Source organism: Schistocerca piceifrons, chromosome 2, assembly GCF_021461385.2.
Source record: "Schistocerca piceifrons isolate TAMUIC-IGC-003096 chromosome 2, iqSchPice1.1, whole genome shotgun sequence".
Classification (NCBI taxonomy): domain Eukaryota; kingdom Metazoa; phylum Arthropoda; class Insecta; order Orthoptera; family Acrididae; genus Schistocerca; species Schistocerca piceifrons.
The window spans coordinates 739125606-739140260 of record NC_060139.1 but is presented as its reverse complement, the minus strand read 5'-3'; the positions used below and the strand labels follow the sequence as shown (position 1 = coordinate 739140260).

Sequence of the window (14655 nt, the reverse complement as noted above, 5' to 3'; positions counted from 1 at the left end):
GCACTTTGTAAGAACTGGAAGACTTGCATTGAGCGTGAGGGAGATTATGTTGAAAAGTGATACAGCTTTGTACCACTTCTGCACAATAAATAATATTAAAAAATATTTAAGGTATTCATTTGACTCACCCTTGTAGTAGTAAGGAATAACAAAAATCTTGTGGATGAGGTACTTGGCATTTTTCTGTGTAATGCTTGGGGACATTCGTTAGCGTGACAGTTGTTGAGACTTTTTCTTTCATTTGAAAATTCTGGAGTCAGCGGTTCTTTCAATAGCATTTGATTCAAACTCGAAATCAAACTTGTACCATAATTTTTAACATGCTAGAAGACGATGACAAATTAAACATTTTATTCAGAAAAAGAGATGTACCACAAACACATAATGAATTCAGTTATGACAAGACGGTTTTGCACGTCAATATGGGCATAAATTGTAGCAGGTTTCCAACCATCATTTGATCAGATTTGTAAGAGTTTCTCTAGTTTAGCTTCAAGTGCAAATACTAAAATGCATGCATAATTGAACATGGAACAAAGTAAGTACGGATTTCATCATTTAACAACAAATACTGTAGCATACATCACAGCTTCTGTGTAGAGCTACAGTTCATTCGTAGTTCGTCTGTTATATCTATTTTGATGGAAAAAAAAATGTTATAATAGTTTAAGAAGGTGGGAGAAACTATTAGCTTTTAAACATTGTGGCATATCATAGTTTATCACACTTTTTGTGACGAATTTTTTAACTTCATTTTCAAGAAAACAGTTAACATAAGTTACCTTGAAGTTTCTCTTGTTGAATTAGTACTACCGAGTATTTTACAATTAATCTCATTATATAATATTTACGCAATTAGAACTATGTGCTTATTCAAAAAAACATTCCAGTTGGCTACTGAAGTATGCGTGAACTGGGCAGAACTGCTTCATACACAAATTTGTCAGCAGCCTTTGACAAAGTGTCTGTACAGTCACAGCCTAATATCCAGTTGTTCACCACAGAATGATATATTTCAGCATGGACGTCGGTATATCTTTCACCATATGATAAATTTGAGTATCTCTTCACAGCACTATTGCTAATGAATGTCAGTTACAGCTGGATTTGAAACACGAACCTACTACTCTTCATTCATTTCATTTCACTTAAATTATTTTGTTTTCCTTCGGCTTCTGTATTTCCTGTCATAGCTTTTCTCTCTATCCTTTCTGCTTGAGATTCCACATTATCTAGCTGTTGCTTTCTCCCTGTTAATATTTCCCTACCTTCTTTTTGTATTTTCTCTTTTGTTTAATTTCAGATTACAATTTCGTGTTCTTACAATCTTCCCATCTGCTTCTATCTACATCTACATCCATACTCCGCAAGCCACCTGACGGTGTGTGGCGGAGGGTACCTTGAGTACCTCTATCGGTTCTCCCTTCTATTCCAGTCTCGTATTGTTTGTGGAAAGAAGGATTGTCGGTATGCTTCTTGTGGGCTCTAATCTCTCTGATTTTATCCTCATGGTCTCTTCGCGAGATATACGTAGGAGGGAGCAATATACTGCTTGACTCTTCGGTGAAGGTATGTTCTCGAAACTTTAACAAAAGCCCGTACCGAGCTACTGAGCGTCTCTCCTGCAGAGCGTTCCACTGGAGTTTATCTATCATCTCCGTAACGCTTTCGCGAATACTGAATGAACCTGTAACGAAGCCGCTGCTCTCCGTTGGATCTTCTCTATCTCTTCTATCAACCCAATCTGGTACAGATCCCACACTGCTGAGCAGTATTCAAGCAGTGGGCGAACAAGCGTACTGTAACCTACTTCCTTTGTTTTCGGATTGCATTTCCTTAGGATTCTTCCAATGAATCTCAGTCTGGCATCTGCTTTACCGACGATCAACTTTATATGATCATTCCATTTTAAATCACTCCTAGTGCGTACTCCCAGATAATTTATGGAATTAACTGCTTCCAGTTGCTGACCTGCTATTTTGTAGCTAAATGATAAAGGATCTATCTTTCTATGTATTCGCAGCACGTTATACTTGTCTACATTGAGATTCAATTGCCATTCCCTGCACCATGCATCAATTCGCTGCAGATCCTCCTGCATTTCAGTACAATTTTCCATTGTTACAACGTCTCGACACACCACAGCATCATCTGCAAAAAGCCTCAGTGAACTTCTGATGTCATCCACAAGGTCAATTATGTATATTGTGAATAGCAACGGTCCTACGACACTCCCCTTTGGGCACACCTGAAATCACTCTTATTTCGAAAGACTTCTCTCCATTGAGAATGACATGCTTCATTCTGTTATCTAGGAACTCTTCAATCCAATCACACAATTGGTCTGATAGTCCATATGCTCTTACTTTGTTCATTAAACGACTGTGGGGAACTGTATCGAACGCCTTGCGGAAGTCAAGAAACACGGCAACTACCTGAGAACCCGTGTCTATGGCCCTCTGAGTCTCGTGGACGAATAGCGCGAGCTGGGTTTCACACGACCGTCTCTTTCGAAACCCATGCTGATTCCTACAGAGTAGATTTCTAGTCTCCAGAAAAGTCATTATACTCGAACAAAATACGTGTTCCAAAATTCTACAACTGATCGACGTTAGAGATATAGGTCTATAGTTCTGCACATCTGCTCGACATCCCTTCTTGAAAACGGGGATGACCTGTGCCCTTTTCCAATCCTTTGGAACGCTACGCTCTTCTGGAGACCTACGGTACACTGCCGCAAGAAGAGGGGCAAGTTCCTTCGCGCACCCTGTGTATAATCGAACTGGTATCTCATCAGGTCCAGCGGCCTTTCCTCTTTTGAGCGATTTTAATTGTTTCTCTATCCCTCTGTCGTCTATTTCGATATCTACCATTTTGTCATCTGTGCGACAATCTAGAGAAGGAACTACAGTGCAGTCTTCCTCTGTGAAATAGCTTTGGAAAAAGACATTTAGTATTTCGGCCTTTAGTCTGTCATCCTCTGTTTCAGTACCATTTTGGTCACAGAGTGTCTGGACATTTTGTTTTGACATAAGACCAAAATTTCTTAGGATTTTCTGCCAAGTCAGTACATAGAACTTTACATTCGAATTCATTGAACGCCTCTCGTATAGCCCTCCTCGCACTACATTTCGCTTCGCGTAATTTTTGTTTGTCTGCAAGGCTTTGGCTATGTTTATGTTTGCTGTGAAGTTCCCTTTGCTTCCGCAGCAGTTTTCTAACTCGGTTGTTGTACCACGGTGGCTTTTTTCCATCTCTTACGATCTTGCTTGGCACATACTCATCTAACGCATATTGTACGATGGTTTTGAACTTTGTCCACTGATCCTCAACACTATCTGTACTTGAGACAAAACTTTTGTGTTGAGCCGTCAGGTACTCTGTAATCTGCTTTTTGTCACTTTTGCTAAACAGAAAAATCTTCCTACCTTTTTTAAAATTTCTATTTACGGCTGAAATCATCGATGCAGTAACCGCTTTATGATCGCTGATTCCCTGTTCTGCGTTAACTGTTTCAAATAGTTCGGGTCTGTTTGTCACCAGAAGGTCTAATATGTTATCACCACGAGTCGGTTCTCTGTTTAACTGCTCAAGGTAGTTTTCAGATAAAGCACTTAAAAAAATTTCACTAAATTCTTTGTCCCTGCCACCCGTTATGAACGTTTGAGTCTCCCAGTCTATATCCGGCAAATTATTTTCCATGTGTTTTCTGTCACTTCTTTCAAGCTAAGCTACCATCTTTCATATATTGACTAACAACAGATCTATATCAATATTATAGATTTTTAAAGCCAGTTGTGAACAATATATTCTATCAAGATCTATTTATAGTTTCCCATAGTAGTTTATTTCCTGAAGGTTTCTCCTATACACTGTCCAGTCATATTAGTGTGACCACCTGTCAAAAGCTTGAATAAATTACCTTCTGCAGTGTGGACCGCTACGAGACGCGTAGAAAGAGAGTCAATGAGGTTCTGGAAGCTGTCAACAGGTATGTGGAACCATGCGAACTCCAGTGCTGTGGCCAACTGCACTAGGTTTCGCAGCTCAGAATCCAAAGCGCCAACAGCCCAGTTGAGATGGTCCGACACATTCTCAATTGGCTTTTACTTCGGGAATTTGGTGACAGGGGAGTACAGCGAACTCATCCTGGTGCTCTTCAAACCGCACACATACACTTCGAGCTGTTTGACATGTTTCATTGTCCTCCAGGTAGATGCCATTGTGCCGAGGAAAAATGAACTACAGTTAGGGGTGAACAAGGGTCCAAGGATAAATGCATACTTGCCTTGATTCATTGTGCCTTCCAGAAAGGCGAGATCATCCAGGAAATGCCACGAAAACATTCCGCAGGATGTTTCAAGCCATGCACACAAAAAGCCATCTGTCCAACGCAGCATAAAATTTTATTCATCTGAAAAGACCACCTGTCGCCACTCAATGGATATCCAGTCGCGGTATTGACGTGCAGATTCCAGCCTTCGCCGCTGATGAACAGCAGTCATTGTAGGTGTGCGAACCAGGCGCCTGCTGCAGAGGCCAGTATGCAAGTATGTTCGCTGCACGCTGACCCCTTGGTCCATCTGGGTTGTCAGTTGTCCAACAGTTATACTTCTATTCACTCGTACACATTTTCGTAACCGTCGTTCACCCCTGTCATCTACGATGATGATGATGATGTTTGTTTTGTTGGGGCGCTCAATTGCACGGTTATCAGCACCCATACAAATTCATTACCTTTGCTCAGTCCAAACTCGCCACATTCACGAATGATGATGAAATGAGGAGAACAACACAAACACCCAGTCATCTCGAGGCAGATGAAAACCCCTGACCCCACCAGGTATCAAACCCGGGAACTTGTGCTTGGGAAGCAAGAACACGACCGCGAGACCACGAGCTGCGGACCCTGTCATCTATGGTCCACGCTGCCTTGACGCTGGTTTTGGATAGCGCCATTTTGCCATGCATGGCATACTTTAACCAAAGTGGCACACGATCAGTTTACGAACTTTGCCATTTCGGTAACGCTTCTATCGGTGGCACGAAAACCAATGATCGTGGCCATCTCGACATCAGGTAAATCGCTCCATTTCCACATTGCTACAATGAGTGCACTGTTTTCCGTGTCCCCCCAACACGGTTTGCATGTCCTCCTCTGATAGTGCTGTCACCTGCCGTTTGTGAGTAGTTATTACACGTTGACGACGAACATAGGCGGTGATCGCATTAAATTGACTGGACCGTGTGTAAGTAGGTTAATAGTTGATAATGGTAGGGGTCCTCCATGACAGATGCTGCGTTTGGATGTCAAGACAGGAATGTATGAAGCCTTCAAAGACCACCACAGCAAAACGCTGTCGAATGATATTTCACAAAACCCAATGACATTCTCATAGTATGTAAACGATTTTAGTGGCACAAAGTTGGTTTCCAGTCACTTACAGATGACACAAAATAGAAACTGACAGTAGTGAAACCATATCAGAAACGTTTAACTCCGTTTTCAAATGTTCCTTTAGAAAAGAAAACTCAGACTTGACCTAATTCACTACTCGTAATGCTGAAAAGATGAATGAGTAAGTATTAGTATAAGTGGTATATAGAAGCAGCAGAAATCGATAAAATTGAACAGACTTCAAAGGCCAGATGGGTTCCCTGTCATATTCTATACTGAATTTGCGATTTAGTCTGTCTTGTAACTACAATCTATTGTAGAGCCCTCAAACAAAAACCATGCCAAGTAATTGGAAGGAAGCCTATGTCACACCCTTCAGCATGAAGGGTAGTAGACGTGATGCACAAAACTACTATCCAGTATCCTTGACATCAATCTTTTGTAGAATCTTAGAATACATTATAAGCTCAAAAGTAATGAGGTATTGATTGATTGATTTGATTTTGATAGATTTTATTTCGTGTTCCATAGGTCCAACTGTGTTGGGTTCACAAGGACGTGGAATGAGTCAATTTTTTACAAATACAGTATAATCTAACAGCATATGCAGACATTTGAGTACATAATTATATAAAAATTTATACAATAAAGTCTTTGCGCAGCAATAAAGAAAAAAGACGATATATATTTTCTTAGAATCATTACAGCACTACGGAGAAACAGACAAAGAGCACAAGCAGATACAGAGTTCAAGTTAAATAACATTCTTAGTGGCGTTATGTCAACTTGTGTTATATAACATTAAAATTTTGCAGTTTATTTATATAAAAATTAATCTAGACTGTAAAAAGCTTTCTCTAGCAGAAATTATTTTTAGTGCATTGTTAAACTTATTCTTGTTATGAATCTCTATCTTTATTTCAGGAGGAAGAGCATTGAAGAGTTTTGTTACAGTGTAGTGGACACCCTTTTGCGCCAAGTTCAAATTTCTATGCTCGCTGTGTATATCATTCTTCCTCGACGTGTTATGCTCATGATAATTACTGTTTGGTTGAAATATCTCTTTATTTTTACAGACAAAACACATAAGAGAAAAATATATTGACATGTAGTTGTTAGTTGTGTATATTTTGAGTTTTCGATGGTTATTTTGTTCAGTTTTATCGCCCTTTTTGTACAAGGTTTTCACAATGGCATACTTAAGTCTACTGGGAAAAACACCCTTCTGAAGGGAAGCATTGACAGAGGTTGATAATCAAAATATCCACGGGTGTGCTGCCGGTCTATAGTGTCCAACGGGCACAATATTTCGGCGATCATACATGTCGCCATCATCAGCTGATTCCGCCCATAAGAAGGCTACGGGACGTCAAACAGCTAAGTTCTCACGTCTCCTTGACAAACCATCTCTGCAGGTTCCGTGCAAGACTGTCATCAATTTGAGTGGCATGGTGTTGAGTGATGATGCGGTCTCGGTTTTGCAGAAAGGTCTCAACTTCGCTCCCACCCCCAAGTTCACTCCGGTCGCAGAAATTGTTAGTGCTGTTGAACAGGTTGCAGCTCGACTTCCGCCAGAATCAGCCGAGGAAATACGTCGTGAAACTTGTCGTGCGTTGACGAAATCCAAGCCGATGAAGTCAAATATCAGCAATAAAGAGAGGGCGGCCATTCGTGATCTGAGGGAGCGCTCTGAAATTGTTGTCTTACCGGCTGACAAAGGCAATGCTACAGTTGTTGTCTCCCGTAAGGACTACACTGATAAGATGCAGAGCCTGCTAAATGACGATTCCTACCGGAAGATCAGCGTTGACCCTACAAAGAAGGTGGAGAACAAGACGAGGGCGCTTCTCAAGGACGCAGATTTACCCGAGGGTGACGCTAAGAAATTGTTACCCCAAGGTCCGGTACCGCCTAGACTATATGGACTCCCGAAGGTTCACAAAGAGGGGGTACCATTACGCCCCATTGTCAGCAACATCAGGGCTCCTACATATTTGTTGGCCAAATATCTGACGGGAATTTTAAGTCCTTATGTGGGTAAATGCCCTCATCACATCCGTAATTCCGTGGATTTTGTTAAACGCCTTGATAGCTTCAGGTTGGATGAGTCAGATATCATGGTGAGTTTTGACGTCGTTTCCTTGTTTACGAGGGTACCCCTGCGAGAGTCACTAGAATTGATTAGTCAGAAGTTTGACGAGAAGACCACTGAACTTTTTAGGCATGTCTTGACTTCCACGTATTTTCTTTTTAATGGAGAATACTACGAACAAACGGAGGGAGTCGCCATGGGTAGCCCACTCTCACCGGAGGTAGCGAATTTGTACATGGAGAACTTCGAGGAGGAAGCCCTGTCGTCATCCGTATGGAAACCTACTTGCTTTTTCCGTTACGTGGACGACACGTTCGTCATCTGGCAACATGGCATGGATAAACTCCTTGACTTCCTTACACATCTAAACTCCATACACCCCAACATCAAATTCACTATGGAGACTGAAATGGAGGGTAAATTACCTTTCCTCGACGTCTTGGTCAAGAGAAGGGCTGACGGCACCCTAGGTCATGGAGTGTATCGGAAGACAACGCACACTGATCTGTATTTGCACGCAGACAGCTGCCACGACCTTTCACAGAGGAATGGGGTACTTAAAACTCTAGTACATAGGGCGCGCACTATCTCTGACGCAGAGAGTCTACCCCAGGAATCGGAACATCTGAGAACTGTATTTCGAAAAAATGGGTACTCAGAGTGGCAGATTCAACGTGCTCTCCGCCGAACCACTGCAGCACAACCTGTTGAGATGGATGAAGTCACGAGGGAGGAGGTAGGCACTGCATTTATTCCATACACAGGCGCACTCTCGGGGAAAATCGCCCGCATTCTGAAGAAACACCGGGTCGGAACTGTGTTTTGTCCTCCAAATAAAACTCGTGCACTGGTGGGGAACGCCAAAGATGACCTCGGTTTGAGGAAGGCCGGCGTGTACCAGATTCCGTGTCAATGTGGCAAGTCGTATATTGGTCAGACGATGCGTACCGTCGAGGATCGATGCCGTGAACACCAGAGGCACACTCGACTGATGTATCCGAGCAAGACGGCGGTCGCTGAACAATGTTTGTCGGAAAATCACGCCATGGAGTATGACCGCACGAGGATTCTGGTACAGACGTCGAGATACTGGGACAGCGTTGTTAGAGAGGCCATCGAAATTCGCACCAATGACGACCTCATAAACCGTGACTGTGGCTATATCTTAGCAAGGCTTGGGAACCAGCGATTGGGTTAATCAAGAGTAAATCGAGCAAACGTATAGTTGTGACGACCACGGCGGACAGACCATCACACCGACGTCATCCCAGACGCCGTCGCAATCTGTTCCACCGCGCGACCGCGGCGTGGGGTGCGGACGGCGGAGGGAGCGCGCCGCGGGCGGAGGGTATTTAAATCGGCCGCCGCCGCGACCGAACCCAGTTCCCTCTGAGCAGCCATAGCGTACGGATCTCCGTGCCGGCACGTTCACAGGAGCTCAGTCCGTCAGTTCACCTGATGATGGCGACATGTATGATCACCGAAATATTGTGCCCGTTTGACACTATAGACCGGCAGCACACCCGTGGATATTTTGATTATCAAATACGCCGGGAGAAACTCAAGAATCACATAATATCCTTTGTTTTTGCAGGTAACCCTGACAGCAGTACTTCCATTATATGTAGAAAAGTTTTTATGTCATCTGAGGGTGCCCTATAGACAGCCAATACTATTACTGTATAGAATTTAGTTATTACTTCTGTTGCACATGCCTCGAATTGTTGTTCCACACAATATATCTTAATATCTATAGCTTTGTACGCTACACTATCATTGACATAAATTGCTACTCCACGTTTATCTTTACTTTACCTACAGTAGTATGTTACTAAACTATAACTTACTATAGATGGTAAAACACATTTATCAGTAACATGATGCTCAGTTAAGCACAAAATCTGAGCATTATTTGTACAATCCTTTTCATGAATGTTAATAAGAAGTTGATTTGTTTTATTCTATTAGTGCTGTTGTTACCTGACTGAGAAACCACTGGAGTGTCTTGAGACAGGAGGGAGGAGACACTTGACGCTTTTTCTACAGGCCCACGCATAAAAAATCCTTGAGATGTTTAGGAGACTCAGCATTTCTTCTGCACAACAACCTTTTATTTGGATTGCTTGATGAAGATTTCTTCCCATTTGTTGCATGTGGAATTTCTGTGTCATATCTTTTTCTTCTTCAGATGATGTTAATCTTGTAGGTGAGATCACAACTTCAACACAGGAGAGTGTTTTAGATGAACCCTGCGTTTCGATTTGTACGCCAACTGACAAGTTATTTTTCACCTTTACATTTTCAGCACCTCGATCTCCTTTTACTCCCATTTCTAGGGCGGTCTGTGACTTGTTTCCCTTAGTTATGTTACTAATATGTTCTCTACTTTGGCGACACGTAAATCAGTTTCCCTTGTTATTTAAGTGCTTGCCATGCCTAGTATAATGATCCCTTTCATGAGAATGACATTTGACAAAAGATGCATCAGGAAATACTTTAGCAATTTTCTGTAATTTCCTATTGGTGTTTTCGATTTCTGTGTTGACACACGATATAGGAAATCTTGTTGGTATGCTCGAGAGGATCGCGTTTACATTCCGTAAATTGTTTAGGGCTTTCGCTGTTTCTCTGACAGCCTGTTTAGCTGTATTATGGTACACATCATTAGAACCTACTATTAATACAACAACATAATTTTTTGTGTGTCTCCGATAATTTACTGCAATCCTTTGTTACTTCGTATATAGGTGCACCTGGTTTTACGAAAGATGTTACGTTAATGTTCATTTCATTAAGTGTCTTCGAAATATTTCGACCATGGCTATCAGCTAAAACTATGGTACCACTTTTCTGTCTTTATAACTTACGCTATGGCACTTCATGTTGCCACAGGGAAATGTACTATCCTTGTTACTCAATTTTGTATAATTTCTTTGTACTTGCGGCACTTTCATGGGAATATTCACAGTATCAAAAGAAAAATTTGGTTTTCTCAATGTCTGAATTATCGTACGGGTACATTTATCATCTGAAATCACTTCAGAGCTGTTTTTGGTAGACACAGCCGTTGTAAACACTTGCTGGTATTGTTTCACGCGTGAAGGCACTTCCGGCACAATTCAACAGTTCTTATTTTCACTACCGGCATTGTCACTAGATATTTTCACAGTGAGAGATTTTACGACTGTCTCCAACTTGCGAACAAATCGTTTTTGCTGCTGTAAGTTCCTATTGAACGCATTGGCAGTGTTTTCTTCTGCTCAAAGAGAAAACTTCGTAACGGCAGTTTCTTGAAGGTCACATGTTTCCATGCCACAGTCACAGGCTTTATTTATCGTGCCTACACTCGCCAAACACGAAATGTGAGCCCTTGTTGCAGCATACACATGAGAGATTAAATATATTTCCGATTTCTAAAGAACGATTTACCTACAACAGTAGGCCTATGCCATACTTCGGACACTTCGTTAACGAGGTTACCACTGCAAAGTCGATCCGCGATGCTTTTGCATGAAAATGATATGTGGAATCCAAATTACAAAGAGTGGACAGAATTCTTGCAGTTTCGGAACGACGACAGTACGGCACCGTTACAGACGGAGCAACAATAAACAATGCCAGTATTCCATATTCCTCTACTACAGGATCGAGCACGTAACGGTAGCGATAACTCCACCTACGTTTTGAGTAATCGAAAAACTGCATTACCACACGAACACAGGCAAAGAAGTAAGCCCATTTATTTCGCTGACAAAACAGGAAAACGTACCACAACTTCAAAACTATGACATGTTGTATATTGTGTAGCATAACAGCTACCAAAACAAGAGGACAATAATATAACGTAAGTTAAAAATAAAAATAGAACCCACTGATGATAGCACAAAAGTGCTGAAACATGTATGGGTGAAACAAAAGAAAAAAGGTGTCTTGCATAAGGCGGACCTCCTCATCCCATTTCCTTAGCAAGCACGGAGACAACAAGAAGAACTGCACCACAAGATGATTATGTTGTCTATGTGTTACATTACCACTTTCATGTAACTGATTGAAGAGGTTGATAAATAACTGCTGAGAAGATTGACTTCTATCCAGATATCTTGCTGCATACACTATTTAAGAACAAATTGCAGTCTTCCTATACTCTCCAAACACCATGAGCATATTGGCTTCTTATGCATTGCTACCTACCATTGTCCACTCACTGCTTGGGCTGTCACTGACTAACAAGTTGCAATGCCCTCAAGGAACACACAAACTCACTGTAACCGAACATACCAGCATTGTATCTAGCAACTATGCAGGCTGAATGGCACAAACATGTGTGGTGGTGAACTTATCAAAATATGGGATCTCATAAATGACTCACACTATAACAAACACCACTGAAATTCTAATCATCAAAATCCTGAACTGGTTGGAGGGCCCTGCCCATAAAGCTCCAAATGTTCGCAATTGGGAAAAGATCCAGGGACCTTGTTCGTCAAGGTGTGGTTCAATATGCATGAAGACAACCAGTAGAAACTCTTTTTGAGTGTGGGTGAGCATTATCTTGCTCGCTTGTATGCCCAGGATGGCTTACCAGATGGACAACAAAACAGGACATAGAATATTGTTGATGTACCACTGTTTTGTAAGGGTGACATGGATGATAACCAAAGGGGTCCTGCTATGAAAAGAAATGGCCTGGAATCTCACTGAATGAAGTAGAATTGTCCTCAATGATGAGTCCCACTTTGAAATGAGTCCCAATTATGAGCAAAGATATATGCAGAGATGCCCTGAAGAGTGGTGGTATACCAACCTGACTGTCACCTGCCATATGGCCTGACAGCCAGGAGTGATGGCCTGAGGTGTCATTTCTTTTCTAAGCAGGACACCTTTGGTTGTCATCCATGGCTCCCTTACAGCGTAGCAGTACATCAACAATATTCTATGCTCCATTTTGTTGTCCTTCGCGGCAAGCCATCCTGGGCATACATTTCAGCATGATAATGTCCTCCTGCGCATGGTAAAAGTTCCTACTGCTTATTTCTGTGCTTACCAAACTCTGCCTTGGCTAGCAAGCTCGCCAAATCTCTCCCCACTTGAGAACATTTGGAGCATTGAGGGCAGCTCCCTTAATGCATGAGTTAGAATTTGGCACAGTATCCCTCTGGAGGACATACGTCAACATTATCAATCAACACCAAGCTAAATAATTGCTTTCAAAAGGGCTAGAGGTGAACCAATGAGCTACTCACGTACTCAATTTGTGAAGCTCTTTCTCTTGAATAAATCATTAAATTTTTATGAAATTGTAATCATTTCTTTCTCTATATACAAACATTACATCTACTGATTTCTGTCCCCAGCACAGAGCAAGTAATATCATTAAAGTAAGGAAACAGTTGTGACCTATGTTAGTGGTCTAAAGCTTAAACTATATGAAACTTTACAAAATACCAAGAATATTTTCCACTACACATTAGCTTAGTCCATATTAACCTTCACATATTGTACTTCAAAAACTTATGTGATAATACTTTGTAAAATATTTTTGTATGAATTGAGATGAGCCTTTCACCATTTTGTAATGAAGTATGAAATTTCAGGATTGATCTCAAAAACCAGCATGTTGAGTATGATTTAACAATGCCACGCCTTGAGCTCCTCTGCATCTACAATGTAAGTGGGAAGGTGCTTCTATTGCCCATTGTTGGGAATGGGCCAGGCAATATAACACTGAGTAAGTAAAGTCAATGACTTCCCTGTTACTACTTATGTACATGAACAAGAGTATTTGGTTATACATTTAGTTGTTGGAGTAAGATCGTTTCCTGTGGAATGTCCCAAGAGAATTATTCAAAATACATACTAATTGGAGGAACATCTGCTAAATCTACAAAGAGAGTGCATTGATAGAAGAGGTAGTTTCTGTTCATTGCTTATTATTTTCAAAAGATAACATTACATGACCTGATAAGCACTATGATTATATGTCAAGATGTTTATCAAAAACATTACACCTGATAAAATGATAGGCTACAGTGAGCATCCTATGGGTGATCCACACTTAATTGATGCCATGCTGTGGGTGTCAAAAAAAGAAAGCTACTGGATTAAAACAGATGTTAGATGTGGCTTTCAGCAGAACAACTGAAAATGCTCTGTGAGAATGAGCATCAGTCAAGCAGTCTCTATGGTTTTCTATAGTGAAGAATGTCATTGTCCTTTGGGTTTCTGTTCAAAGTGTGAGTAGAATTTTGGTTGTGCAGTATATGATAACATTGTCTAAAAACAAAGCAAAAGGCAAGAGAAACCTGGTAAGTCTTTTGTCATGAATTTCAGAAATACATTTAAAGTTTCACCTGCAGCTGTTTATACCTAAGTGAGGCAGAAAATTTTGATCAATGTAAGATATCATAAACTGAACAAATTTTCACTTCTGTTTGATAGGTAACAGTTATGAACTTCTTGAACATTTATTGTGTCTAATGACCTGAAGTGCTGTAGTTAAATGTACAGTGTCTCTGCATTTTTTCTAGAGAGAATGTTTGACAAGAACAGTACCCCAACAGCTGTAATGCTAAATTTTATACAGATTCATTTGCAACATATAGATGAACTTGAAGAAGACATGCAGTTTCAACAGAACTGCTATTAGCTGAAATGTCTCACTTTTCATTCTTAGCTGAAGGATACATATTCCTTGATCATCTGTCCAGATTCGTGTGATGACTTTAGTTACTGCACATGATTTGATTTCATGTGATTTTTTTCTTACAGTATATATATAAAAACAGATTAACAAATACTATCCCTGAATTAATGAAAAATTAAAAAAAGATTAAAGTTAGCAAGTTAGAACTCTGGAAAATAATGTCCATGCTAAATCAAGATGCCCATCTTATGTACAGGGTACCCATGAACTTAGATACAAATACATAGTTGCAAATGAGCATAAGCTAGAAGAAAGCAAATGGAAACAAACAATGATTACTGAAAGGAAAGAAGGAAGTTTGGGTTTAGCATCCTGTTGACATCGAAGTTGTTAGAGATGGAGCACAAGCTCAGATTATGTCAAGGGTGGGGAAGGAAATCAGACTTGCCCCTTCAGAGGAACCATCCCAGCATTTGGCTGGACTGATTTGGGGAAATCAGAGAAAATCCATCTTGATGGCTG

General features: G+C 40.9%; 1 protein-coding gene across 1 annotated transcript in view; it reads left to right on the top strand.

The window, feature by feature from the left end:
• LOC124775062 (protein takeout-like) overlaps window positions 1-14655 on the top strand; it is a 187945-nt gene that overhangs the window by 149270 nt on the left and 24020 nt on the right. The window contains exon 4 of the mRNA XM_047249857.1: window positions 13085-13218. Within this exon, the coding sequence (XP_047105813.1) occupies window positions 13085-13218 (134 nt within the window). The remainder of the gene's footprint in view (window positions 1-13084; window positions 13219-14655) is intronic.